The following is a 26024-nucleotide window of genomic DNA, read 5'->3' as shown; positions in this document are numbered from 1 at the left end:
GCAGAAGGCTTGTAAAGGTGCTATTCATGAATCCGACCTCGGGCTTACAGGCTTACAAGCAGCCTTCAAAAACCTTTTGGGCAACCCGCAGATTCTCGGTCAAAACAAGATGTGCCTCTTCATTGATGGCCTTGACGAATGCGAGGAAGATCACTGGAGATTAGCCAACGATCTCAAACGTTGGTGTTCAGTCCCAGGTATCAAGCTATGCGTTTCAGGTCGACCTTACAATGAGTTTCTCGCGGCGTTTGCAACAGATCCAACTCGTTGGCTAAGACTGCATGATCTGACTCGGGACGATATCCTGATGGTAGTTCACGACCAGTTTGCTAGCGATGAAAGATTTACCCGAGCTCGTCACCTTAGCGAATTTCAAGCAGAATACGATCGGCTTGCAGAACTGATCGTACAGAAGGCAGACGGCGTTTTCATATGGGTCACACTAGTGATACGCTCCCTCTTGACTGGCATTGGAAACTACTACTCACTTTCGCAACTCCACAAAAGGCTAGACGCTGTTCCGGCCGAAATCAACTCCATGTTTAATTACATGATGAGCGGGATCGATCGCCTCGAACGGCAAGCAGCAGCTCGGACACTGTTGGTCATGAAGACGCTTGATACGATGGAGAGCCCAAAAATGTGGGTGTATGTTCATGCAGTCTTGGATAGCATCGCCGACAGGCCTGAATACGAAACCAATCTCCTCGATGGAAGGCTTCAACAGACCTTGGGGAGTAAAGATGGAACGTTAGGATGTGTTCCCATGGCACATCGACTGAATGGGAGATGCCGAGGATTGGTTCAAATCTCCTACACCGGCCGTAATTTCCCATATTGCCATCAGCTGCAATTTGTTCATCGGACCTTCAGCGACTTCTTGGACGAGCCAACCACCGTGCGAGAGCTAGAGGCAATGGCCGGAACGTTTTGTCCCTATCGAGGTGTAGCCCTTGGACTCCTTTCGGCCGTGAAACATGTTCCCGAACAGGAATGGAAACTCCCATGTCGAGAATATCAGAGTACCGAGGCATTCGGAGACACTGCAGATCGTCACCAACATGAAAGCGGATTTGGGGGGCCATCTTCGATGCTCGATCTGTTGCTCGACATGGCTGCCGCTTCAGAACTGACGGATTCATGTCTTGTCACGGGAGAAATCCAGTCTTTGAAGCAAATGACACTGGAGTTCTTGACTTCCAAGGGGACGCGGCTTGAAAGACCTGCTAGAAGTGCACTAATCACCTGGTGGATCACTGCATCTACGCCGGATGAGTTCGAAACGGCCGTACTTTGCACGGCGGCAGCATACGGTGCGTTTGAATACACCAAGACCATGATCCGAAAACAAACTCGAGATCCTGGAGCCAGTAGCCTGCTACTCTTCTCTTCTTCAGCAGCGCTACGCAGCGGTTACAGACGTGCAACATCGGAGAAAGTCATGGCCATGAAGCGATTCCTCCTGGAACAAAGAGCATCCTCAAATTTTGAAGTGCGGAACGTCTGCTTCTTACAAGTCGACACCAACCATGCTCCAGGCTCAGACGTTGGAAAATATCTGCCCTCTCCACCTTGGACCCCGTGGGCCATGTCCTTGATGGTGATTTCGGAGCTCAAGTTCCTCTTCGAGGACTACACAGATCCAAAATGGAAACCACTTTTGGAGCTGTACTTGAAGCACGGTGCCGACCAAACAGTCTGCTTCGTGGGATACCAACTCTCAAAAACGAAGCAGTCCCCTCAATGGAACAGACTTGGGTTCAACCAGATTTTCCGAAATGAAGGGGACGGCATGTATGGCAATATAGAGGGGCCGTTCTACGCGGACTTGCAGACCATGCTCGAGATTTGGGGGCTAGAAGTGGCTTTGCCCTTGGAGACTTCGTTGAGCAGGCGGCTTACTGCTCCCTGGGAATCCATCAGCAGCTGGCTCAGCGCTCTCGCGCCGATTACTGAGCATTTTCAACGAGTAACCTCGACTGAAGTTCAGAGATGGAACTTCTTGGTTTTGAAGGTTGTGTCTTATCGAAAGCTCAAAGACCTAAGGCAATCCGAGCTAGAAGAGGCTTTGAGGCAGATGATTTCGCAAGCTAAGAAGCGCTTTTAGTGGCCGTACCGCTGCACATCTTATCATCTGAGAGGAGAGGGACGTAAGGGACAAGTCTGTACCGAGCAGACTCAGTTTTGATCACCTAATGATTAACGTGGGGAATTTTCTAAGTCGTACTCATTAGTATAAAAGATTCAGAATTCTCAAATGACGTTCTCGAATTACGGAGTGGATGTTCGAGGCTAAGGTTGAAGGACTTCTTCGTCTTACATAGGGCGTTCAGTGTTGCTACTGTGCCAATGACACACAGTCAACAAATCGCACTGTATTGTATCGATAACCACCGCGGTGCCTGGCCGACCTCACGCCTATCCCAAGTAAACAGAGCCAACGCCTACGACATTGGGAACAACCACAGCACTACCAGCAAAATCCCTACCAATATTCAATCCCCGATCCACCGTCATCCCTGGATAATACTCAATTGAACCGTCTTAACAAAATTGTCCTGCGAAACACTCCATCGCGACGGCAAAAGAAACTACACATCTAGGGAGAAAAAAAAAAAGAAACAACCATCGCTATGGCCGACAGGACATCGCGCCAGGCGCCTCCCCCCGGCGCCCCGCGTCGCGCAGTCCGTCGCAACCTCTTTCAAGGCCTGACTAGACGTCCGACGGGCACGACAGCAGCAAACGCGAATGCGCCGACGGGTATGGCTTCCACGGCACCGACTTCTTCGTCCGGCAACTCGGCCGAGACGCTAAGGCTTGATGTCGATGTGCTCTCCGACGGCAGCGCGGCGCCCCAGGGGCCCCTTGAGATTGTTGTGCGCGATGAGCACGGTGAGATTGAACTCGGCGAGCTGCCGACGCTGGTGTTTGACGAGGCGGATGAGGCCGCGCTGGATGATCGCGAGGAGAGCAAGAGTATGTTGCTTCGTTCAAGCTTTGCATTGAGGGTATAGAGCTATGTATGCTAACTATTGGTATAGAGGAGCGGCAGAGGCTTGCGGGGGGCGTGAAGCAGCATCAGGTCAATCACACTGCCGTTCGCGAGCAACCTGAAGGTAAGCTAACCCCTATCTGACGACTCCGAGGTGCGCTGGTCCTGATTAATCCCCGCAGAGCTACTCGAAGCCGTGAGGGCGAGTTTACGGGCCAAGGTTGCTGCCCTTTCCGAAGACAACTGGAGGTACGAGGCCGAGCCGGAGCAGCCTCGTGGCTACTGAGCGGCACAAGCCAACTTTAACCGTTCTTTTACGGCCTGGATTCGCATTCATTCCAAGTATGTTCATTATGATCGCGCTCGCTATGCGCGATGGCCATCTACGCCGAACAACTGGAACATCTAGTCAAGTCCCTCAGCCTGGGGCGCCTCCACACGTCTCGGGGCGGGGCGTCTTTGCTGCGGCGCACCACCGCCAGGGCCGCCAAACAGGCTGCCCATCATGTCCATGAGCGGGTTGCTCTGCCTTGGGCGCTGGATACCAAAGTACATCTCAGCGATCAGCTCAAGAGCCTCGCTCCATGCGCCAACCTCGGAGATATTAGACGAGTACTTCGTGACGAGCTGCTTGTAGACGTCCGGGGTGCCGCGCTGGATAGCGAGCAGGAGGAGGCCGAGGAAGTTGAGGAGGGGCAGGCCAGGGAAGATGCGCAGGTCGGCGCTGTTGCTACTGACGTCCTGAACGCCAAGGCCCTTGTTGTCGTCGCTGAGGGAGGAGGTAAAGAGACGGTAGGAGGTGTTGGCCGCGCGGACATTGCCAACGAGAAGGTATGGGAGGATGGCACGCGCGGCGTAGAGGGGGGCGGTGTGAGAGTCATCCTCCTTGTACCAAGCGTACTCCATACGAGCCAGGACCTCAGCCGAGTCCTTCGTACCTACTACCAAGTGTCTTTCTGCCTCGTAAGGCTCGTGTTCTTCGGCGTAAAGTGATCCAGCGACGTGGTGGAGATCAGAATCACCGGCGGGGTACTCGCCGAACTTCGATGACCACCTGTATGTCCAGTTAGACACAAAATCTGCTTCTTCAACTTTCCAAGCGAACACTCACGCAACCATCTCGCCCACAAACTTCTTTCTGGTCGGTTCCGCCGCAGGGAACAAACGCAAGCACGTAAGCAGCTTGCCCTTGTTCGTGGCGTCCGGCTTCAACTCAGCCTGCTTAAAGACGTCGACAAGCATGACGCATAAGTCACCTCCCGAGCCACCCTGGCCGGCCTTCAACAGTGACTGGGCGACATTGTAGAGAATATCGGTGGCGGCGGGCCAGTTGGCGGCCTTGATGTAGCGGGCAGCAACCACGCGAGTCTGCTGCTGGGCCTCGTAGTACTGGCCCTCCTCAATACGGGCTTGCAGCCGCGCGATGATCTTCTCGATCTTGTCTGCCTTGGCGGCCATGGTGGGCGAACGGTTCGTCGGTCGGGTGCTGGAGTTTCGAAATCGAAGGGGTGGCGGGGAGAGGGAGGTGAAGCTGATGAGATGTGACGATGTGGTTTTGGAGCTCGCTGGCGTTCGGTGTTGGAATGGTGGGGCTTCAGGTACCTTCAGCCCCTCAGCTTTGGAGTGCTTCCCTGTGCTTCTGCTCAGGTCGGTTAATCCTCGGCACCCTGTCGGTGAGCTCGATGCGGGATGACGCACTGACCAGTACCTTAATTCCCAATAGAGCAGGGAGATGATGGGGGGTTGTCAATGGGCATGGGATAATTCGCCCAAAAATATGGACTTCACCTGGCGTTGTTCATTTGATCGTCAAATCGGAGAATTCGAGAAAGGGTTTGGATGTAATCTTCAATGATCATTGTGTTCTTGCACCTGAAAGATAACGCTGCTCTCCTGTCCAGTGCGCACTGTCATCTACGATCTCTTATATGTCGAGAAGTCTCTTAAACACCTCAGTCTCGAGGGCGGGATACTGACTTTAAAGCTAATTGAAACTCGCCCTGGGTTACTCTATTGATGATTACGCAATTGTTACAGCACATTCTCATGTTCAATCATTGAAAAGTTGCGAACGGCACAACCTCTGTTTCGCGCGAGCTTGTTAGTGACTGATTTACTTGAAAGAAAAACCAAATGACGGCAATTCAGGATCAGGGTTGTCTCAACTAAATGCTTGAACTTCAATCAAACTCAATTTTGTCAGTTAATTGATGATGTTTATCGCTCACAAGATCTCCCTAGTCTTTGCAACTGATAGGCAATCTGACAACACTACCGGCAACACAGTGCCCGAAGTCGGCTACGGTGCAACCCCTCCGAAACCGCATCAACCGGCGTCTGGGTACATGCAACTCCTCCAACTCATTTGAATCAAGCATCTTTGTATATACGGCCTCAAAAACTCACATCTGGTAATGAATCTGCTTCATCGATGAGAAAGTCGAAACAAATAGACAAAAAGATGCTCCGACTACCTGCCTCCCATGTTCGGGCCACTGGCTTTGTCAACAGGCACACCACCCTCAACACACACCGTGCAGCTTACACCCCGCTGCGCATACACTTACGACATGCGTCTCAGTCATCCAAAGCCCCGGCCGTGCTACCACCACATTCCAAGCTGCCTCTCAGAGTTCTTTTGCGATCACTTCTAGTTGCAACAATCTCCTCCAACGGCTTCTTGCTGACGCCGGCCCTGGGAGTCCTCAAGTTCCTCAACGACTCACCTAGGTTCTGGGTATTCAATGTCGAGAAGAACCCGTTGCTACATGGCTTGATGAAAAAGACTATGTACAACCACTTCTGCGCTGGCGAGAATGAAGCCGAGGTCACGTCTACCATCAGCGAGATTAAGCGGATGGGTTTCCGAGGGGCCATTCTCACCTACGCGCGGGAGATTGTTGTTGACAATCGGACAGAGGAGGAAGTTGGCAAAGGCATGGTGGATTCAAAGAAGGAGACAGAGGTTGAGAAGGATTCGGGTATTGAGGCATGGCGAGAAGGAGTACTGACGACCGTTGAGATGGTTGGCGAAGGTGATATTCTGGCTCTCAAGTAAGCTCCCCGCCATGACTTACTCAAATGCCATGTTGCTGAGAGTTACTTTTAGACTCACGGGCGCGGGACCGGCTGTGTCAGAGACACTGTCATCTGGGAAACCTCTGCCCAAGCAAATGGCGGAAGCCCTCGCTGAAGTATGCTCCCGGGCTGTCGAAAGAAAGGCCCGCATCTTCGTCGACGCCGAGCAGATCAAGGTTCAACCTGGAATCGATGCAGTGGCACTCGATCTCATGCGCCAGTTCAACACAAACGGCAGAGGCGCTGTAGTCTACAACACCTACCAAGCTTACCTCAAAGGCACACCAGACGTACTCGCAAGACATATGGAGATAGCCAACAAGGACAACTTCGTACTTGGAGTCAAGCTTGTTCGCGGCGCGTACATCAGCTCCGAGCCGCGCCAGCTTATCAACGACACCAAGGAAGATACGGACGATTCCTACAACTCTGTCGCCAACGGACTCCTGTCTCAGAGGTACCGGGACTTTGGGAAGGATGGGGGAGCCAAGTTTCCTGAGCTTGAGCTGTTTCTCGCAACGCATAATAAGCAAAGTGTCCTCTCAGCCAACGAGCTGCAGCAATCTCGAGTTGAGATGGGACAGCCGTTGACAAAGATCCAGTACGGACAGTTGCTGGGCATGGCCGACGAGGTCAGCTTCGGTCTGTTACAACTAGCGGATATCACAGCCAAGGAAAAGGGGGCAAAGGGAATGGCACCGATGGAGGTCTATAAGTGCTTAAGTTGGGGCTCATTGGGAGATTGTCTTTCATATCTTCTGCGACGGGCGGTTGAGAATCGGGACGCTGTCTCACGAACGAAATCTGAGTGCAATGCTCTGAAGACAGAGGTGTGGCGTAGACTCAAGAGTACTGTATCGTCTTAACGGAAATCCAAGCCGTATTTTCTTGTAAATTGAGCCCTTCAGACCTCTTTGTCTGGTAAAATTCTCGCGTGCCTTAATCGACTAGATTTGTTCCTGTGGCGGCTTGTTTACTCTTCAAGATGACGACGAGGACAGTAGTTCAGAGTATGTGAGCTCGCAGGAAAAGAAATCTCTCTGGCACAGAAAAAATAGAGGGTCTCTTGAAAGTATTGTCAACTCAACCTAATGCAGACCTCACCATCTCTGCAGTTGCAAACGTGCCAGCAGAAACCGGCATCGCTCTGAGCAAAGCAGGGCCTAAACCCCTAAACATCGCCCTGAACTTGCCTTCCCTCCACGTCTGCTTGAACGCATCCCTCATGTTCGCATACTTCTGATCCTTGCCATACCCGTCGCTCTGCATCTTACTCTTAATCACGTCCAGGGGGTGACTTCCGAGCCAAAGTGCTTCACCAGCAAGACCTCCACAGATAGCAATCTTCCAGCTTGGCACTTCTTTTCTGTCTTTGATGCCATCTCGCTCCATCACGAAATGTACTAGACCCTCATAGGCTGCGAACCAGATGCCATATCCGTGGAACTCTCTGAGGAGAGTGACAACTTGGCCTCGGTAGAGACCTTTGACGCCTGAGTGGCCCTTAATGGTACGGACGCAATCCCACGGGCCTGAGTACAGGCGGTTCACACCGCTCGGCTGGGTCTGCAGTCTGATACGGACGTGTTCGATTGGACCGGATATGACGCTGTTAGTCAAACCAGCTGCTCCGCCTACGAGGTAAAAGTCGGACAAAGATAACGATAGGCCGTTGGACTGAGTTATCCCGCGGAAGTCTTCAAGCTGCCGGCGGAAGAATTGGAAGGCGCCGAATTGAATGCTGACCTGTAAGAAATGGCTTTAGAGGGTAATAAGGTGACATTGAAATGTTGTAAGACTTACGCAAGCGCCGACGCCTATCAGAGGTGCAAGAGTTCCCTGATACCATGAGCGAAAGCTCATGTTTCTTCGATCTTGTAACCAACCTTGTAAAAGGCCAGTGGCCCTTCACGGGCCCAGATTGTACGAGCAAGCCCAAGAGCATTACCTCCTCCTTGTGTTTGAAGTCGCACCTTCACAAGATCTGTTGATCACAACGCGTCAACGAGTTGCTCCTATACGACTCGGAAGTCATGCGCCCTCTTGCTCGTTGCGTCTGTTAACCAGCTTGAAACGTACCAAATGGTTGGCCTAGGTCCTGTTAGCAAAAAGGTCGCCAACAGGCTGCGTTAAATGAAGTCCGAGCAGTTAAGTTCATACCTATCAAAACCTGAGCGACTCCTCCTGCCGCTCCGGCAGTGGTGTCTTTGGCCGATTCGAGAGTTGAGTTGCCCATGTTGTAGGTCGTCACTGCAACACCATACACCCAAACCACGAGGAACTCACTGATTTCGAAAAGCCAACAAGCGCATACAGATTGTGATGAGTCGGCCAATTCAAAAAGTCCCATCGACCGTTATCGGTGCTTCGGCACATGGGGTCGCACCGGCATGAGATACCGGAGCGGGGTGGTTGTGGTCGGGCCGTATGCGCGATCGGCTAGCTGGCCATCGGCAGTATGGGCACACTGCCGACCCTGTCGGTAAGGTGCAGATGGCGTCGGCAAGATACCCCACGGCACATGAAGTATGTATATCGCTCACTGGGCCTTATAAATTGTGCAATCGATTATGTAGAAGTCATTTCTGAGTGTTATGCCCCGTTTGCGACTTGCACAGAAAAGCCCGCCATGACTTCTCCTATGCTGCGAAAACTCTCCACCCCCTTGAACAGGGCTGCCCGGTCACCGCAAGCGCTGCGCCCTGTTTCGTGTGTAAATGCCAGAGCTTTTGGAACTTTCAAGGCTCCTCCAATTCGAAATGAGCCTAATGTAAGTTGTCGAAAGATTTCCAAAATCCAATGAATCAAGGAAACTGACATCTGCTCCCAGCCATCATACAGCAAGGGATCGGTGGAGCGTCAGAAGCTTCAGGATGCTATCACACGACTCAAAAGCGAGCTCCCTATCAAAGTACCATCTCAGGTTTCTCAACTAAAGGTTTCTATCTTCTCAGGGTCTTTCAGTCTCACTCCGTCACTGATGCGTACCAAACAGGATGCAACATTCGCCAAGCAACTTATTCCCAGTGATCACTCTACCGTTCTGGCAGAGTACCCGCAAACGACCCCTGAGCAAGTCCAAGAAGCCCTAATGAGAGCATTGGAAGCCAAAACTGCTTGGGAAAACACATCCTTCACCAATCGTGCCGCTATTTTCCTCCGCGCAGCCGAGCTCATCGCTGGCAAATACCGGGAGAGTATTATGGCCGCTACCATGCTTGGACAAGGCAAGAACATTTGGCAAGCGGAAATCGACTCAGCAGCTGAATCGGTTGACTTTCTACGGTACGTGATATCTTCCATACACTTGCGATGCAAGTTTACTGATGAAATTCCCTCTCATAGGTTCAACGTTCACTACGCCGCTGAGCTGTACAAGCAACAAAACATACTGAATGATGCCGGAGTCTGGAAGTGAGTCAAAACGGGCTCCAAGAAATTTGTCACTCGGTCGTGAAGCACCCTATGCTGACTATATTTCCCCTAGCCGAACCGAGTACCGCCCCCTCGAAGGCTTCGTCTACGCAATCAGCCCCTTCAATTTCACCGCAATCGGCGCAAATCTGACCGTGGCCCCCGCTATCATGGGCAACGTCGTCCTATGGAAGCCCTCAGACTACGCCCTCTACTCCAGCCACCTGCTTCACAAGATTCTCCTCGAGGCAGGCCTTCCACCCAACGTCATCCAGCTCATCCCAGGCGAAGCCGAGCCCATTACCTCTTCCATCCTCCAACACCCCAAGTTCGCGGCCCTCTACTTCACCGGATCCACTGATGTGTTCCGCCAGCTGTACGGCAAGATCGGACAGGCCGTGGCAGAGGGTCGGTATGAGAGCTACCCCCGCATTGTCGGCGAGACGGGCGGTAAGAACTTCCACCTCGTCCATGGCAGTGCCGATGTGCGTAATGCTGTGGTGAACACTATCCGGGGGGCGTTCGAATATCAGGGACAAAAGTGCTCAGCTACTTCTCGTCTGTATGTTGCCGAGTCTGTCTGGCCTGAATTTAAGAAGACGCTTCTGGAAGAGACTGGCAAGCTCAAGGTTGGCTCGCCTGAGCAGGTCGACAACTTCATCGGGCCTGTCATCCACGAGAGGTCGTGGAACAAGCTGAAGGCGGTCATCGACAAGGCCAAGAAGGACCCTAAGGTTGAGCTCCTGGCGGGAGGCAACGCAGATAAGAGTCAAGGCTGGTTCGTCTCGCCGACCATCTTCCAAACCACCAACCCGACAAACGAGCTGATGAAGACGGAATTCTTTGGACCAATTTTGTCTGTCTATGTCTACCCCGATGAAAAGTACGAGGAGCTGCTTCCTGTGATTGACTCGACCACACAGTTCAGCCTGACCGGTGCCGTGTTTGCTCGCGATACAAAGGCAATTGAGGCCGCCGAGAACGGTCTTCGCCATTCTGCTGGCAACTTTTACATCAACAGCAAGAGCAGCGGAGCCGTTGTCGGTCATCAGCCCTTTGGTGGTGGCCGGGCTAGCGGTACCAATGACAAGGCGACCAGCACCAACCTTTTGGCACGCTTCACCAGCATCAGGAGTCTGAAGGAGGATTTTGTAGGTGCTGATACTGTTCTATATCCCTCGAATGAGGTTTGATTAGAGCCGAGATATTAAAATAAAGAAACCGGGTACGAATTTACAAACCACGTTCAATTGAAACCAAAATCAAAATCCAACATGTCCATTCCGGTGAGACCCATCAGCTGCAGGTGATTCTCGCTGAACATCTGCAAGTCGATGTTGAGGTCTGTTTCGATGGATGGTTCTCCTTGATTTGCCGTAGTTTGTGGTGGCGGCAGTAACACATCATCGCCAGTGCGATCAGAATCGAGGCCAGGTTGACTTCGGGGAGGGCGAGACATGCCAGGAGTGGATAGATTGCGCAGTTGCAAAAGGGCAGAAGCCTCTTCCCACAGCCTTCCGCCTGAACCCGATGCCGCTGGGTTGCTCAGAAGCCCAGACGCAGAAGGCGCGATGCCCGAGACTCCTGTGGTGCTGGAGAACCAGTCGGCCCAAGCTACGTAAGCTAATTCCGATGACCCTTCCTCGCGGGCGTCCTGGGCTTCCGAGGTTCCTCCCACGAATCTTATCTTTGAACGTGCTTCTTCTGCAATGGCCATGAGAGCTTTAACGAAGTTGATTGCCACGCGACCAGCAGTGTGCATGTTTGACATCTTCCGAAGGCAATCCAGACCGAACGCTACCTGAGCGTTGTACTCTGGATCCCTAGATGTGATACCGGTCAGCACCAACATGATGGTAGCGATACTGCAGGCTTGAAAATCTGTAAAGGAGCTAGGTGCAAGATTTCCAGAGTTACTAGCGCTCTCGAGAAGACCGAGCATCTTTTGAGCTGCTTTTTTGCAATAACGGAACGGGCCCGACATCAGACTGACTCCATCAATGATGACATCGGCAGGCTGATTCTTTCGCAAATAGAATCGAGTCATTGCCACAACAGACGGTTTGCCAATAGCTATCCATGCAAAGTGATAGTTGAGGTGGAGATGGAAGATAGCGCGATAGTAAGGGGACCTCGGGTCCAGGTTTGTCAAATCCAGACCCGTCAGGTGGTTGTTCTTATATGACTTCAGAAGATCATGGTAATCCTTTAGCGGGAGTTGAGAATCACTCGACCAATTCCTGCGCCATCAAGGTCAGTGTGGTCAGTTCGGCGAGCAGATTGTCCGACTTACGCTGGCTCTACGAGTTTGTCGATGACTTTAACAAACTCAGCATTTGCGACTTGGTGCGAAACATTGCGATATGGTTGGCCATAATCATCGGGCGTCAGATCTGGTAACCTAACTGTAATGATGTCTTGAGTGACAGATCTAGGTCTGTTCAATTTGATAGTGAGGGTCCTGGCGCGAAAGTCAGCTAAACCCGCAATCGAACCTATGTTTTACTTTAATCCGTGCCTTTCGAGTGAATAGATGGCCCACCATAAACGGCGTCTCATCTCCTTTTCATGTTCAAGGATGCCAGGGTCGTCTGTTTCCTGATGAAGACCAAGTATGAGTGCCTTTCTCAGCGCCAATCCCATGTATAAATACGAGGCACCGATAGCACTTGATGGCATAAGATAGGCGCCTAGAACGAATGCGGCTTTGACAGAGTACATGCTCACTCGATCCATAGTATCGGCCATCAGAATGCGAGCATGATCGCCAAAGATTTGCCCTGGGTCACCTGGACAGATTGGAGCATCTATGCCTTCCGGACGGGCTCGTGGGGTCCATTGACTGCCGAGGGCAAAAACCGCGAGCAACAGACATACAAAACTGGCGTCCCGGCGAAGGGGGGATTTAACATTATCGTAGAACTCCCGTAACTCCGATAGAAACTCTTGCTGGTCGAAATAGAAGAAACAGTCAGTTCCGTGCATTATGCATAGCGTAGCCAAAAAGTCTGCTACTGGCCAGGGCGGAAGGATGCCGATGGCAGCTTGCAGGCGAAGACCTTCCGCAGAGTTCGGAATCGATGAGGTATTTGCTAGATCGGCCTCCAGTCTGGTCATATCTCTCTCGGCAGGTGACGGATGTGGCTCGAGGTAGAAGGCATTCCTGAGACGGGACAGGAAGCGAGGCCACATGAAGTTCTCCGGGGCATCGCCATCGGAACATAGATCCCGCCGCGAAGGAGGGTCTTCTGGGCCATCGGCAATAGGCCCGGCCTTCGAGGTCGGTGTTAAGTTCGATGGTGGAGTTTGATGTTGTGCCGAAGCTTCCAAATCTCGTGGTCCTGGTGTAGGCGTTTCCTGCCGCTCGAAGCTGCATCCGTAGGACCCTTGCTGGCATCGTTGACAGATACCCGATGGTGTCTCAATGCATTTGCTTTTCCGAGCCTTGCAACGGGTGCATGCTCTCGGGGCGCGCTGACGGTCCTCTTCGGCTATTCGACGTCGACGAACGCGGCGTGATGACGGAGCCGGCGGCATGGTGTCGATCCGTTGGTCTATGGTTGGTTGCCGAACAATACGTGGAATAAGGAGGGAGAATTTGTCGGCAATGTCCACGGTGGACAACTACCCGACTCGCGCACAGATCAATTGAAATGAGCAACGGGCCGACGACGCTTCGTTACCTTACCTAAGCAATCGGTTGTGCGCCCATCTTAGCGGCGAGCTTTTGAGCGTTACAATTACTTTACCTCTGCGCTTGGCAATGTATGAATGCGTCCATGAGGTTCGTTTGAAGAATATTAACGACGGTCTTCAACTTTAGAGAGCTTCTCACAGTACCGACTGATATTTGCGCACTCGCCGCCGGTGCAGTATAAATAAAAAATAAAAAAAAATTTAGCATCGTTCTTTCCAGTGAAATCAATGATTGCAAACGAAAGCAAAAATTATTTTTGAAAGGGACGAGACTCGAACTCGCGCGGGTTGCCCCACCAGGAATGTTGCTAAGGTAACCTTAACCTGGCGCCATAACCAACTCGGCCACCCTTCCAATGGGTGTTGGGAGCTCCAACGCCAATTGTTAACAAGAAGCTAGCATGCGCAGGCCGCAGGCGGGACAGTAAAACACAACCGGCTTCGAGTCGGAAAAGCGACAGCCGAAGACACACACCTACACAACTGCAACCCAATATCCGCGAGCCAACAACGAAGCCCCAAACTCAAGGCACGACACCTCAACTCTCCGAATTTCCCATTTAGCCGCGAAGGCTTCCCCCCTCCTTGAAGAAGAGTTCCACATGGGCTACCCCTCCCCCGTCCTCTCCGACCCCCACTAAACCCCAACATATGATCAGCGGGAGGAAGGGGGGATGCCCCTCATGCTCCTCGCACCAAGCACCGAGCTACATAAATATTCCGTAGACGATCCTGCGGCCTCGCTCCAAGCAGGCGACGACATTGGTGCGAGGGCTACCCCACCATCTTACCATCCTGTTGCCCAGCTAGTCCGATGTCTACGCGGGATGAGGTGTTGGTCTCTTGTGACGGGTCACGTAGGCCGGGGTAATTCAAGAGCGAGGTTGTTGTTACGTGGGATGCTGGACATGACTTTGGAGCTTTCCCCCGCCTCGTCTCATCTTCGTCCCTTGTCTCCTTCATTCTTCAGTCGACAGTCTGCTCCCACGTAGTTTTCCCCTTCAAGATTTCGTACTCGTGATTTGCCAGCTGCACGTCATGGAAGAGCCCAAAACCGGCCTCGTGCTGGGCTACAACGGCGCCCACCCCTTCTCCAAAGTGAGACTCTCCGACAGAGCGTCGGTGCAAGAGCTCCTCCGGACTCTCCTCGACCCGCTTGAGCCCTTCTTCTCCCCGCAAAAGGCCCGCGTCAAGTGTCCCGGCGGAACGGCCGTCAGGTTCGACCAGGCCGCTGCCGAAGTTGAGGGTATCTGTCGCCCACTATGGGGTCTCGCATGTCTCCTGGCTGGCGGAGGCGACTATCGTGGCACCGAGTGGTGGATTCAGGGTATCAAGTCTGGAACTGACCCAGAGAACCCTGAGTACTGGGGGTACCCGAGAGACAATGATCAGCGCATGGTTGAAATGTGCCCTTTTGGTGAGGCGTGTGGTCATGAGGTGGGATACCCGTGCTGATCATTCATAGGCTTCTCACTTGCAGTCGCACCCGTCATATGGGATAGTCTCTCCGAAAAGGAACGGGGCAACGTAGAGAATTGGCTCGGAAACTCGATCAACGAGAAAAAGTAAGCCGTGACGCTTCCATGGACCCCCAGACAAGTACTAACACGACATAGCATGCCAAACACCAATTGGCTCTGGTTCCGCGTCTTCGCCAATCTAGGCCTCAAGAAGAACGGCGGAAAGTTCTCCCAAGAACGTCTCGACGCCGACATTGAGCATCTCAACACATTCTACCGAGGCGGCGGCTGGTCCAACGATGGCCCCGAGGGCATTCACATGATGGACTACTACTCCTCCAGCTTCGCCATCCAGTTTCTCCAGCTCTTATACGCGAGGCTCGCCGGCGAGGACGAGCCCGAGCGAGCTGCCGAGTTCCGACGGCGGGCACAGCAGGTTGCGCTGGACCTCGTGCACTACTTTGACGAGGAGGGCCGCGCAATTCCCTTCGGTCGCAGTGTAGGATACCGTTTTGCCATGGTGTCGTTCTGGGGCGCACTCGCTTATGCCGGTGTCGAGCTGCCTGCGCCCTTGACTTGGGGTATGGTGAAGGGCATCGTGATGCGGCATTTGAGGTGGTGGCAGACACAGCACAACATGTGGACGCCAAGCGGAACACTGTCCATTGGCTATTCGTACCCGAATATGTACATGGCAGAGAACTACAACAGTCCCGGAAGCCCGGTGAGTATCCTCTACATAAGAGCGCGGATGCCTTTACTGACTTTCCTAGTACTGGGCCTGCCTCGCCTTCATCTGCCTAGCCGTCCCCGAAGACCACCCTTTCTGGACCTCTGAAGAGGAACAGGCATGGCCGGTTATCCCCAAGATTAAGCCCCTCGAGCAGCCCGGCCATATCATGAGCAACATTGGTGGACACTGCATGCTGCTTTCCTCCGGTCAAGCCTGCAGCTACCCCATGAAGGGCACACACTCGAAGTACGGCGGCTTCGCGTACTCCAGTTCATACGCATACTCCGTTCCGCCAGGTCTCTTCTCGCTGGAGCAGTATGCCTTGGCCTCGCAGCTGGGGTTGTCAGACGACGGGGGTGAATACTGGAAAACCCGACGACGCTCAGAGTATGCCGGCATCGAAACCAGAGATGACAAGCCGGTACTCGTATCCGCCTGGAAGCCTTTCCCCGATGTTGAAATCAAGAGTATACTCGTTCCTCCGGAAGAAGCGACTCCGAACTGGCATCTCCGCATCCATCATATCAAGGCCGGCCGCGACGTCATGACAGCCGATGGCTCCTTTGCCATCTGTAACGAGAACTCGACAAACGGGCGTTACCTCGATCTCTACGATGCGAAGACTTACGAGGGAACATCTCCCAAAATCATTGGAAATTACGATACGAACACACCAGAAGGCCTGGCCAAGGGCAGTGACGGCTCGTTTGCAGTGTCCAAGGGCGCTGTTGGCATTAAATCTCTAGAGAGCTCTATCGAGCGGACAGCTAACCTCGTCAACGCGGATCCCAACTCGAACCTGGTCGAGAACCGCACGACCATTCCAACGCTGCAACATACTATCAAGAAGGGCGAGTCGGTCTGGTATGTTACGGCCATTTATGCGAAGCCAAGTGGGCCCAAGGAGGCATTCCTCGACGGGTGGGAGAAGCCTCCTGCTATCCCCTCATGGCTTGAGGCGGAGATGAAAGCATGAATATCAGAACAGATCTTGGATGAATGTAAATGATATTGATAAGTCTTTTTGTGCAAAGGCGACAAAATTATCACCCTGTAAATGTTGAATTATGTCAATGCTCCCTAAATATCCCCGTATAGCTTTTCAAACCCGTTTTGTCCCTCTTTTGTTAAAATGCTCCTTTCCATGGTATCATAAGATCTGTGGCGCTACACAAGCACCCTCAGCAACATCCTCTCAAGCCTTAGCGAAAGACTCGATGAAAGCAGCAAGCTTCTCCGCACCCTCAAGGGGGATAGAGTTGTAGTTGCTGGCGCGGATGCCACCGACGCTGCGGTGGCCCTTCAGACCAGTCAAGCCGATGCTGGTGGCGTCCTTGAGGAACGCCTTCTCCGTGGCATCGACGTCGCCGCCCTTGGTGACGCGGAAGCAGATGTTCATGCGGGAGCGAACGGACTTGTCGGGGACGATGCGGTAGACATCCGGGTGCGCCTCAAGAGCGGCGTAGATCAGGGAGGCCTTCTTGTTAGCGACAGCCTCCTGGCCGGCGGCCTTGTCAGGGAAAGTGCGCAGCAGCTTCTTGAGAACCTGTCCGGCAACGTAGACGCTAATGCCCATTAGATGGATCCCAATCGACAGGGGTGGGTGGTATCATGACTCACTCAAAGATGCTCAAGGTGTTGTACAGGGAGTTGTTCTTGGCAATGGTCTCATAGGAGAGAACGATGGGGCTGATGGGGAGACCCAGCTTGCGCATCAGCGCGGGTGAGGGCTGCGCAGCGAGGAGGCTCTTCTTGATGACGACGACCGTGACACCGGTCAGACCGAGGTTCTTTTGCGCACCAAAGAAGATGGCGCTGTAGTTCTTGACAGGAACTCTGCGGGAGAGGATGTTGGAGGACATGTCGGCCACAACAATGGGTCCCTCGCCGTTGTCCTTAGGTGCCAGGGAGGCGGGGAAGCCGGGGAACTCGACGCCATCAACGGTCTCATTGTCGCAGTAGTACACCATAGCGGCGCCCTCGCTGAGCTTCCAGTCCTTCTCGTCAGGGATCTTGCCAAACTTGCCGTCGTTGACCTTGCGAGCGTCCGCTGCAACGTTGACGAACTCAGAGCCGAGCAGTCTCGCGGCCTCGGCGCTCGCCTTCTGGGACCAGCCGCCGGTGACGAGGTAGTCGAGCTTGAGCTTCTCGTCGACGATCTTGCGGAGCTCGGCGATAACCTCGGGGGTGTCTTCTGTGGCACCCAGGCGCTTGAGCACAGCGTCACGCTGGCGGGCGACCCATGCGCCGACGAAGTTGTAGACGGTGGCAGAGAACTCGCCGCTGCCGCCGGCCTGCATGAAGAGGATCTCGTAGTCGGAGGGGATGTCGAGGTACGTCGTCAGGTCGGCCTTGGCCTCCTCAAGGATCTTGGTCGCGATCTCGCTGCGGTGGGAGTGCTCTGCGATTCCCAGGCCGGTGTTGTTGTAATCGAGCAGGGCCTGGGCCGCCGTCTCGAGGACGTCGGTGGGCAGCAGCGCGGGGCCGGCGCCGAAGTAGGTGATGTCGGCGCGAGTAGGCATGTTGGGCGGTATACCGGTGTTCAATTGGGTCGAGAGATGGCGGTAGGGAATCAGCAACACAAAATTGCAGGAAGACGGGCCGTCGGGGACGTTTTATGTCGGGATGGATCGGTTCTCGTGAGTCACGGAGGGGAGTGGTGCCAGTGGAAAAAAAAGTCGCTATTCCAGACACCGCAACCCCGCCAAAGTGCGGAAGAGACACCGGTGTCGGCACAGAAAGTGACGTGACTGGATGGAGGGGTCGTTCCCCAGATTTCAGCGTGCAGCGGCGTGGGGTGCCGCTGTAATCTCGCCGCGGCGGGGTCTCGCTTCGGTTTTGGGGGCTGGGTCTTGGGGGTTCACGGTCTTCTTCTTGGAGGTTGGGCCGGAACAGCTGCCTTTTCTGCCCTCATCCAGCTGCAGTTGCAGGCGTCCATCAGGGATTGCAACCTTAAAGGCACGTCTTGCCGCTCCCCCTGTACATCTGATCGCCCGTATCATCCTCTCACATTGAAGCTCTGATAAAGATGCCGTATTCACATTAGCATCACTCCTTTCCGCTGCCGTCGTTTCAAGGCCACCCCCCGTTACTCGATGCGTGCTCGCCCAACGACCAAGGCCTGCATACCTATCCCCACGCACCCACCCCTCAAAGATTCATCCCGCGTCCGGACCGTCTTGCTCTCTTGACAATTCCCATCGATCGTGATGCATCGTTGATTGGCTCGTCATTCCAAGAAGAGCAACTCCGACGGCCGCCAGATATGACTGACCGCAAAGCGCCAGAAGCCGCGGCGGCGAGGCACACTCACTCCATTCCCGCGCCGTCTTTCCGTGAGCTCAAGATCATTCAATTCAAGGCGTACTGTAGGCTGATAGAAAGCAGCAACCCACAACTCGCCTCGAACATGGTTTCTCACTACCGCCCTTTCACCGCTCATCATCCGGCTCATCAGGCTGCTGCTGGGCCACGGCGATTACGTCGTCGCATGCCTCCCGCCGAGTGAAATTGAGGATGATGAGCGCAGCGCCGAGTTTAGAGAGCTCATCAATGAGTGTAAAAGTAACCGAAAAGACCGTGAGGGTTGGAAGGACAGGATACGCGGCATCCGCTGCGATGGGCGTGTCATGGGCCAGTGTGGCGCCGCTGTAGCAGAAGCCGTACAGGTGTTTGGGAGGATAGATATCCTGCTGTGTTGCAGGTCTGAAGGTAATACGAGTATGGGAGCATTCATTCGGAAGGGAGGCTGACATGGGATAGCTGTCGTCGGAAGCGTCGAGGAGCTCTCCACGAACCCCCAGACCCAGAACCTGGTTCGGGACCAATTCGAGACCGTCTTCTTCTCCCAGGTCAACTTCATCAAGGCCGCTCTACCGCTCCTGCGTTCTCAGCACACGGGACACATCATCATTCTCTCCAGCACGGGCGGTCACATAGGAACGCCGGGCATGCCCATCTACACTTCCGCAATCTGGGCCCTCGAGGGCTTCTGCGACTCCCTTGCCTACGAAATCGCCCCCTTCAACATCAAGGTCACCATCGTGCAGCCAAACAAGGAAATCCAGTCCTTGACGAACAAGATCATATTTGCCCCCAATTTGCCCTATTACGACTCCGAGATCAACCCCGCTCCGAGCATTCGAGACATGCTTGGCAACGTGCTCAACATGAACCCTGACACCGCCATGGAGCAGTCTGATACGGAGGTCATTGTGAGATATCCGAAACTGCCGCCGAGCGCCACGGATCGTCTCGTGATGGAAACTGTACACGCTTTGACGGCCATCGGAGGCCATGAGAACCCGCCGGCGAGGCACATTGTAGGATTCGAAGGCAGCATCGCCGTCAAAGAAAAATTGAAGACGGTGACCGAGGAGCTGGAGGATTTTGTGGACGCTAGCCTCGCGGTGGATATTTTCGATAGCGAGCTCAAGGCGGAGGCAAAGGAGGGGAAGACACAGGAGTCGACACCGCCCGCCCCGGCATCGACGGCTTCAGGATAGTCTCAATGATCTCGTACATCAGTACGAGGCAAGTTGGTGCATATCATAGTGGTCTCTTTTCGTCTATAGGTATCTTGAAAACAATGCAAAAGCGCAAGAGTACTAACTCACACGTTACTGAATGGCCGCCCGCCTCCAACCCTCGATACGCGCAAAAGCGTACTGCGCGAAGGCAAAATATAGCTGCAAGGCCTCTGCAATAAAGCTTTCTGTAGCAGCTTCCACCTTCGCAAACTCGTCTGTCAAACGTTTCCCCAGTTTCTGTCTTAACCATGCGTAAACCCAAAATACCTACCTACTGGGACTAAGGGGCCGGTTGAAGCCACCCTGTCTGTTCATGTACTGGCGATACTCCGTCTTCTTCTCCTTCCTCACAGCGCCAACATTGTTGCCCGCAATCTTCTGTCCCTTGGTGGTGCCGAAGCCGCCAAAGCCCATCATAGCTTGCATGGCGTCCATATCGTCGCCCTCGACCTCAGGCTCGGGCTCGTCGTCCCCATCGTCTCGATCATCCCGACCTGCCATGGGTGTGTCACCGCGCTCGCTGTCGCGTCCACTGTCAACCTGCGGCGAGTCGTGGCGTCCCATCTTAAAAGACATGGTGTGCTGCTCCTTCTTGCTCTTTCCTAACGTGCGCGTGGGGAGAGTCTCGGTGTATCTTCCATCACGGCGGGTTGGGGGCGGGCTAGCGCTTCGACGGGGGGACGCTGATCTTCTACGGTCCTTGTCACGAGGTGCTGCTGCTGTGGCCACGTTAGCTTTCTGCCAGGGAAAGTGCGGACTGCTGGGTTGCAACTCACGACGAGCTTCATCCTCCTCGTCTCGCCGTCTGGATGGCTTGTCATCTCCGCGATCTTCGTCTCTACGCCGCCGCTCGTCTCGGTCCTGCCAACCATCTCTTTCTCTCCTGGGCGGCCTTCCGGCGTCGCGGTCGTCGCGAGGACGATCCCTCTCTCTGTCTCTAGATCTGGGGCGTTGGTCTCTGTCGCGTCTATCACGAGATCTGGATCTGTATCTTCGGTCGCGGTCGTCTCTCTTATCGCGGTCATCGCGTCTAGCGTCGCGATCTCGGTAGCTGTCGCGGGCTCTATCGCGGCCCCCATCGCGGCCTCCACCGCCATGACGACTGCGTCGGTCTGTCTCGTCCCAGCCTTGCCGGCTATCGCGTCCACGAACCATTTTTACAGCGTATGTATGTCGTTCTGGTAAGTCAAAGGCTTTGTCGAATGGGTTTCTGAATGAATCGTGGTAAGTGTTAAGGAACGACGTCACGTTGTGGCTGAAGAAAATTTGGGGTCGTCGGACGGCTAGCATATGCGGTTCATTTAGCTCCCAGCCTCTACAATTTAGCGCTGGGGTAGCCTGGCAAGAGCTCCGGCAGGCATGTTCTACTGCACCTTACGTTCCATTTGCTCCACTGAAGCCGCTGGTAAGCTCCAGCGGTTTCCCTCGGCATTTCAAATCAAGATAACGTCGGTCCAAACATCACGAAAAAGAATTGAGCCTCAATTTCCTACACTCTGCTAACTATTTCTCAGCTAATCCTTCCACTGAGCCGAAAGTCTCCGAATCTGAACACATAGACGCGACAGTCTTCTTCACAACCCTGGACAAGCCAGAGACAGCAATGAAAACCAGAAAAGGGTTTTGCGTCGCCTGGAGACAGTGTAATACCAGGGACACGATGGAAGGAGGTATGCAGCAAGCTGCAGGGACCATCCCACCTGAAGATCAAAAATAAGAATAATCAATGTGATGTCCAATGGACATCTTTCAGAGATTAAACTGAAAAGAACAGATACTACACTTGATCTAAGCCAAGAGGCAAAGAGAAGGTAAGGAGAAAAGAGGAAAAATCCCAAAGTTGCGGAGGATTGGCAGAATTATATAGACCTGGGTGGTGGCCTGTGCGCTGCCCCCGATCAGTAACGATACGTACCGAAGCGACTGAGGGACTGCGATTTAATTCTGGAGGCAAGAAGCGAAGGTAGAGATGGTGAATTGCAGGCAGCCGCGGTACGTGCCTGCTTGGATTTTGGCCTCAGTGGGGTGGTGACTCAGGCTTGAGGCAGGAAGCCGGTGGCATCCTCAGGAAGTACGCTAGCGACCTGATGCTGAGGCCAAAGCAAGCGGGAAGGTAGGAGACATGGAAGACGTGAAAGGCAGTGGCCCTCCACCCTGTTGAGGCAGGTACTGCTGCTGCCTCTACTGGAAGGCATGCCCAGTATTGGACGCGGTAAAGTGTTTTGATCGTGAAGTTCATGACGCCACTTGTCTCTTGACTACCACCGGTGACGCTGTCTAGATCTCGTCCTCCTCGTCATCAAAGTCATCCTCCCTGCCCATCTCGTATAAAATTCTTCCTCCCTCGCCGGCTCCGATATCCGTCTGCGCGTCAAAGTAAGGCAGCACAATACCCTCTCTATCCCGCCTTTGCTTTTCCGTCAGACCCAGATTGAAGGTGCTCTCCGGCTCCTCCTCCTCTTCAACACCGCCATTCGCACCTGCACTGTCGGGTGTGGCAAACACAGGGTGCTCCGAAAGGAGAAACATCTTACTGCCCTTCCCAGAGGCAGCAGACGAAGCAGGACCTGCCAAAGGCAGCAGGACAAACTTCTCAGCCATGGCACGCCCACTCCTTCTTCGAACCTCCATCTCCACCACGACACCGCGGTAGTCCTCGGACTTGGTCTCGCCCTTGAGACCAATCAACACGCCCTCCCTCTCCTCGCGAAGACCCCACTCCGGCTCCTGGACACTCCTGTTCCTCGCCTTCTGACGTTCAATCTCCTGCCTCAAGCTGGACAGACGAAGTATCGATGTGGCCAGGTGCGAGAGCACTGTCAGCGGGTGGGGCTCATACTCGCTCACGGTACGCGGGAGCACGAGAGGAACGTCGGTGTGATAGACTGCTACTAATGACACAGAGGGCATAATGATGCTGGACAGGAAGGTCGGGACCATTTGGGGCGCTGCCGTGGCGAGGTCGTTGACTGAGTCGACCAACAGGATGGTTTCTGTAAAAGGTGAGTCACAGTTCCTAGAAGTGCGCGAAGAGTCACATACTTTGTGATGGAGGTGCGCCTTTGGCTGCGGAAGGGTCTGGCTTGGGATAATGTGACAAGATCTCTGCCCTCAGAGATTTCAGGTTCTTGCCACGGGCCTTGATGACGACGTCGACATCTCGTGGGCGCTTCAGAGTTGCAAAGGAGAGTAGGATGACCTTTGCCTTTGCGATCTGTCTGGAGGTTAACAAACTGCTGAAAAGACTAACACGGCCGTGTCTGACGAAATCAGAGAGCAGCCGCTGCTATTTGAGGCAAATTTGGGATTATGATGACTGGCTACCCACCTTGGCTCTAGAAATGAACTCTCGCACGACTGGCGCAGCACCTTGCTCAAGACTGTCGAGGACCAACGTCAAAGGACTTGCGCTGTCCCTTAAGTTGAGAAGCTTCTGAAACAACAAGAGGCTATGCGAGCGACTGTGATTCTCTGCCGAGGGTGCCATGATGACTGGGTATGAACACAAAAGGCTGGCGAGCCTCTGCGCGAATGATTCCGGGCGCTATTTGGAGTTGGACCACTGACGCTCAGATATTCTCTTGCGGTGATGCAATTATTTTAGCCGAAAAATTGGTCGGGTCTGTTTCGACTGAGAACCCTGAGCACCGGTGATATTGAGGTTGAAATTAGAATGTTTAACATTGCGCCGTGGTTCGGGCTTTTCGCCCACTGAATTTTGGGTTTGCTTCGGCGATGTGGGGCTTCGACCGAGATGTCACTGTGCCGTTGATGGAATCACTCCAACGATCGATGCCTGCGCAGAATCTCCAAATTGTCCTCATTGTTGATGATCATTGTTTTATGAATCCATGAAGCTGATTTCCGCGTCTTGTCACTCTGTGTTGGGAGAGGGAGGGAGCAGTGCATTCCTCCGATATCAGTCAACGCGGATAGGCCACCAAACGACAATCCACTGAATTATTGAGGCCTATGCCTGCCATGTCAATTTTTGCATCTACCAATCCCTTATACGCCATGAATCGCTGAATCCCATAAGGCCATGAGTCATAAAGTCGTGATATGTCATGAGACTGCATCGTCTCGTCTGCTTAGGCGACCCCGTCCCTTCGACCCAGCTCCCCTCTCCTAGATGGATGGTCCCGTAGGTTTACCATTAGCTACTGCTGCAATCGTTTCCGTCGTCGTAGTCTTGGTGCCAACGACCTCATCATCGTCGGGGACGGGTGATCCAAGCTTGACAACAGGCTCATTTCCAGAGGCTTCTTCGCCCGCGTCCGGTGTGGGATTCAGATCGCCCTCGGCATCCCCCTTAGCCGTCTCCATCGTCTCCATCGTCTCCATCGTCTCCATTGTCTCCTTGATCAGGTTGTCCGTGGCATTCTCTTGAATCGACTCCTGCTTAGTGACCTCGGTCTCTTCGCCAGCCTCCGCAGGTAGGGGTTGAACCTCCACGGCACCCGCAGCCTCCTTGCCCTCTTCCACACCCTCCGCCGGCGCAGCCGCATCCCTCCTCGGCTTGAAATCCTCAGGCAACTCGCAGCTCCACTCGTCCTCAAACTTCTGCACGAGGTAGTCGTCGAAATCGCCCATCCTACGGCGCTCGCGCGCAGCCCAGGCCTGCTCCAGCCACTCGGGGTCGTGCTTCCCCTGCGCGATGTTGTCCGTGTACGTCGCGCAGTCGTGCCGAAAGTTGTTGTCGTTGCGCAGGGCATCCAAGTCGGGGCGCGCGTTCTCGGTGCCCTCGTCCAGGATGCGCGTGCCGGCGGGGAACAGGGCGATGATCTCGGCGCGCTCGGCGGGGGTGAGGATGTCCCATGCTGCTGGCTGGCAGAGGATTGTCTACGTTTCTCGTGACGTTAGCACTTAAAGACCCAGAGAATGACCGGCGAGGGCGGGTTTTGAAAAAGGGCGTCGTACCCTGAGATCCGCGCTGGCGAGGGGCGACTTTGTATCCGTCAGGAGCTTCTCCGCTGTCCACTTAGGCGCCTTCTTCGCCGCGGACACTTTGGTGACGACCTTCCTCTTCGCCGGCCTCGCGGGGGAGACCACGACGGGTCTCGGTTTATTAGTGTTGCGCGCCGATCTTCTCGCCATGTTTGCTAGGTCGGTGCCGGTAAGGGGCGATTCGAGGTTGATTTTTTCTAGGGAGGTGATTTGCGGGTTGGGAGAGTCTTTTTTCGTTTCGACGTCTTCGTACTCGGACCCTGAGTCTGGTGGTGGGGAGAGGGTGGACGCTGGCGAGAGGGCGTCGACCATTTCTACGTCTACGGATGAGGGAGGCGTGGCTGCCATTTCGGGCAATAAAGTCGGCGGGCGACGAATATTCGTTCAGCAATGCAAAGCGTTTGATCTGGGCGTTTATTAGTCTACGAATAATTCTTAGAGAATAGCAATATTTCATTCGGATTTCTTTGTGAACATGCGGGTGTTGGTGGGAACGGGCGAGAGAGGTAGCTGCTTCCTTCCAGCCAATTCTCACAAAGGTCCTCAGATTCATGAGTTGATGAGAGCATTGAAACTTACAAAAAAGATATTCGTTTGCCTAAATTGGAAACTCCTGCAATGGAACTATTCAAAAACACTCAGGAAACAACACCTGTGCAAAGAGTGGTGATACAGACTTGAGAAGTGACGTCTTCCCCGCCGCATCTCCTTCTGAGAATGGGAGTGGTTGAGTCTCACAACTCACTCGCTCCAGAATACAAGTCTCGATTAAACAAGGCTGCACGTTCAGCCACAGCAAGCCACACTACTACGCAAGGGTATACCCCTGCGAACATGCTTCAATTGGCCAGCCCTGTCCACCATGGTGTCATCTCAATTCCCAGGGACGTGGAGAGCTACCGGCCAGCCAGCGTTAGGTAAATTGGCGAATCCATGATTCTGGTGTACGTTGTAGGAGCCCTTCTGAAGGAAAACCCCCTGACGAAGAAAGGACACACAGCACTCTAGGCGATACCACCATCACCGTTCGTCGGAATCTCCAACAAACTTCCGCTCGTGCGCAACACACCTCGAACATTCGGAGATTGGCCACGAGACCTTGGGCCGCGTCTTGTGGACACGTCGATATCTACCCATCCATCCGTAGCTACCTGCAGCAGCCGGTGATAGCT

General features: G+C 53.8%; 12 protein-coding genes across 12 annotated transcripts; 5 read left to right on the top strand and 7 right to left on the bottom strand.

Annotated features, from left to right (window-relative positions):
• Positions 1–2633: 2633 nt before the first annotated feature.
• On the top strand, positions 2634–3281 carry GCG54_00001511 (uncharacterized protein; the record flags this gene model as incomplete). The annotated part of the gene is made up of 3 exons (XM_045401627.1): positions 2634–2979; positions 3045–3119; positions 3178–3281. 3 exons carry the CDS (start codon positions 2634–2636, stop codon positions 3279–3281), a joined length of 525 nt encoding a protein of 174 aa, XP_045270356.1.
• Positions 3282–3400: 119 nt separating this feature from the next.
• On the bottom strand, positions 3401–4558 carry GCG54_00001510 (uncharacterized protein; the record flags this gene model as incomplete). Its single annotated transcript, XM_045401626.1, has 2 exons — positions 3401–4049; positions 4107–4558. Coding segments are annotated over 2 exons (1101 nt in total), but the record flags the coding sequence as incomplete, so codon positions are not given.
• Positions 4559–5456: 898 nt separating this feature from the next.
• On the top strand, positions 5457–6939 carry GCG54_00001509 (putative proline dehydrogenase; the record flags this gene model as incomplete). The annotated part of the gene is made up of 2 exons (XM_045401625.1): positions 5457–6049; positions 6105–6939. 2 exons carry the CDS (start codon positions 5457–5459, stop codon positions 6937–6939), a joined length of 1428 nt encoding a protein of 475 aa, XP_045270354.1.
• A 217-nt stretch (positions 6940–7156) lies between these two features.
• On the bottom strand, positions 7157–8309 carry GCG54_00001508 (putative mitochondrial carrier C4G9.20c; the record flags this gene model as incomplete). Its single annotated transcript, XM_045401624.1, has 4 exons — positions 7157–7819; positions 7877–7912; positions 7960–8057; positions 8234–8309. 4 exons carry the CDS (start codon positions 8307–8309, stop codon positions 7157–7159), a joined length of 873 nt encoding a protein of 290 aa, XP_045270353.1.
• A 393-nt stretch (positions 8310–8702) lies between these two features.
• On the top strand, positions 8703–10680 carry GCG54_00001507 (Delta-1-pyrroline-5-carboxylate dehydrogenase; the record flags this gene model as incomplete). Its single annotated transcript, XM_045401623.1, has 4 exons — positions 8703–8843; positions 8904–9358; positions 9419–9487; positions 9561–10680. 4 exons carry the CDS (start codon positions 8703–8705, stop codon positions 10678–10680), a joined length of 1785 nt encoding a protein of 594 aa, XP_045270352.1.
• Positions 10681–10733: 53 nt separating this feature from the next.
• On the bottom strand, positions 10734–13024 carry GCG54_00001506 (putative transcriptional regulatory protein C3C7.04; the record flags this gene model as incomplete). Its single annotated transcript, XM_045401622.1, has 3 exons — positions 10734–11727; positions 11781–11924; positions 11994–13024. 3 exons carry the CDS (start codon positions 13022–13024, stop codon positions 10734–10736), a joined length of 2169 nt encoding a protein of 722 aa, XP_045270351.1.
• Positions 13025–14221: 1197 nt separating this feature from the next.
• GCG54_00001505 (uncharacterized protein) lies at positions 14222–16352 on the top strand (the record flags this gene model as incomplete). The annotated part of the gene is made up of 4 exons (XM_045401621.1): positions 14222–14600; positions 14649–14748; positions 14800–15367; positions 15417–16352. The coding sequence occupies 4 exons, from the start codon at positions 14222–14224 to the stop codon at positions 16350–16352; spliced, it is 1983 nt and encodes a 660-aa protein (XP_045270350.1).
• A 219-nt stretch (positions 16353–16571) lies between these two features.
• On the bottom strand, positions 16572–17898 carry GCG54_00001504 (Phosphoserine aminotransferase; the record flags this gene model as incomplete). The annotated part of the gene is made up of 2 exons (XM_045401620.1): positions 16572–16941; positions 16997–17898. The coding sequence occupies 2 exons, from the start codon at positions 17896–17898 to the stop codon at positions 16572–16574; spliced, it is 1272 nt and encodes a 423-aa protein (XP_045270349.1).
• Positions 17899–18641: 743 nt separating this feature from the next.
• Positions 18642–19881, top strand: GCG54_00001503 (Short-chain reductase protein NovJ; the record flags this gene model as incomplete). The annotated part of the gene is made up of 3 exons (XM_045401619.1): positions 18642–18711; positions 18764–19087; positions 19139–19881. 3 exons carry the CDS (start codon positions 18642–18644, stop codon positions 19879–19881), a joined length of 1137 nt encoding a protein of 378 aa, XP_045270348.1.
• A 114-nt stretch (positions 19882–19995) lies between these two features.
• On the bottom strand, positions 19996–21002 carry GCG54_00001502 (uncharacterized protein; the record flags this gene model as incomplete). The annotated part of the gene is made up of 3 exons (XM_045401618.1): positions 19996–20120; positions 20181–20624; positions 20678–21002. The coding sequence occupies 3 exons, from the start codon at positions 21000–21002 to the stop codon at positions 19996–19998; spliced, it is 894 nt and encodes a 297-aa protein (XP_045270347.1).
• A 1180-nt stretch (positions 21003–22182) lies between these two features.
• GCG54_00001501 (Elongator complex protein 5) lies at positions 22183–23392 on the bottom strand (the record flags this gene model as incomplete). The annotated part of the gene is made up of 3 exons (XM_045401617.1): positions 22183–22898; positions 22948–23119; positions 23234–23392. The coding sequence occupies 3 exons, from the start codon at positions 23390–23392 to the stop codon at positions 22183–22185; spliced, it is 1047 nt and encodes a 348-aa protein (XP_045270346.1).
• Positions 23393–24033: 641 nt separating this feature from the next.
• On the bottom strand, positions 24034–25200 carry GCG54_00001500 (uncharacterized protein; the record flags this gene model as incomplete). The annotated part of the gene is made up of 2 exons (XM_045401616.1): positions 24034–24747; positions 24826–25200. 2 exons carry the CDS (start codon positions 25198–25200, stop codon positions 24034–24036), a joined length of 1089 nt encoding a protein of 362 aa, XP_045270345.1.
• Positions 25201–26024: the final 824 nt, after the last annotated feature.

The sequence above is a fragment of the Colletotrichum gloeosporioides genome, assembly GCF_011800055.1.
Source record: "Colletotrichum gloeosporioides strain Lc1 chromosome Unknown consensus_7, whole genome shotgun sequence".
Classification (NCBI taxonomy): domain Eukaryota; kingdom Fungi; phylum Ascomycota; class Sordariomycetes; order Glomerellales; family Glomerellaceae; genus Colletotrichum; species Colletotrichum gloeosporioides.
Note: the sequence above shows the minus strand (reverse complement) of the source record. Positions and strands in the feature narration are given on the sequence as shown.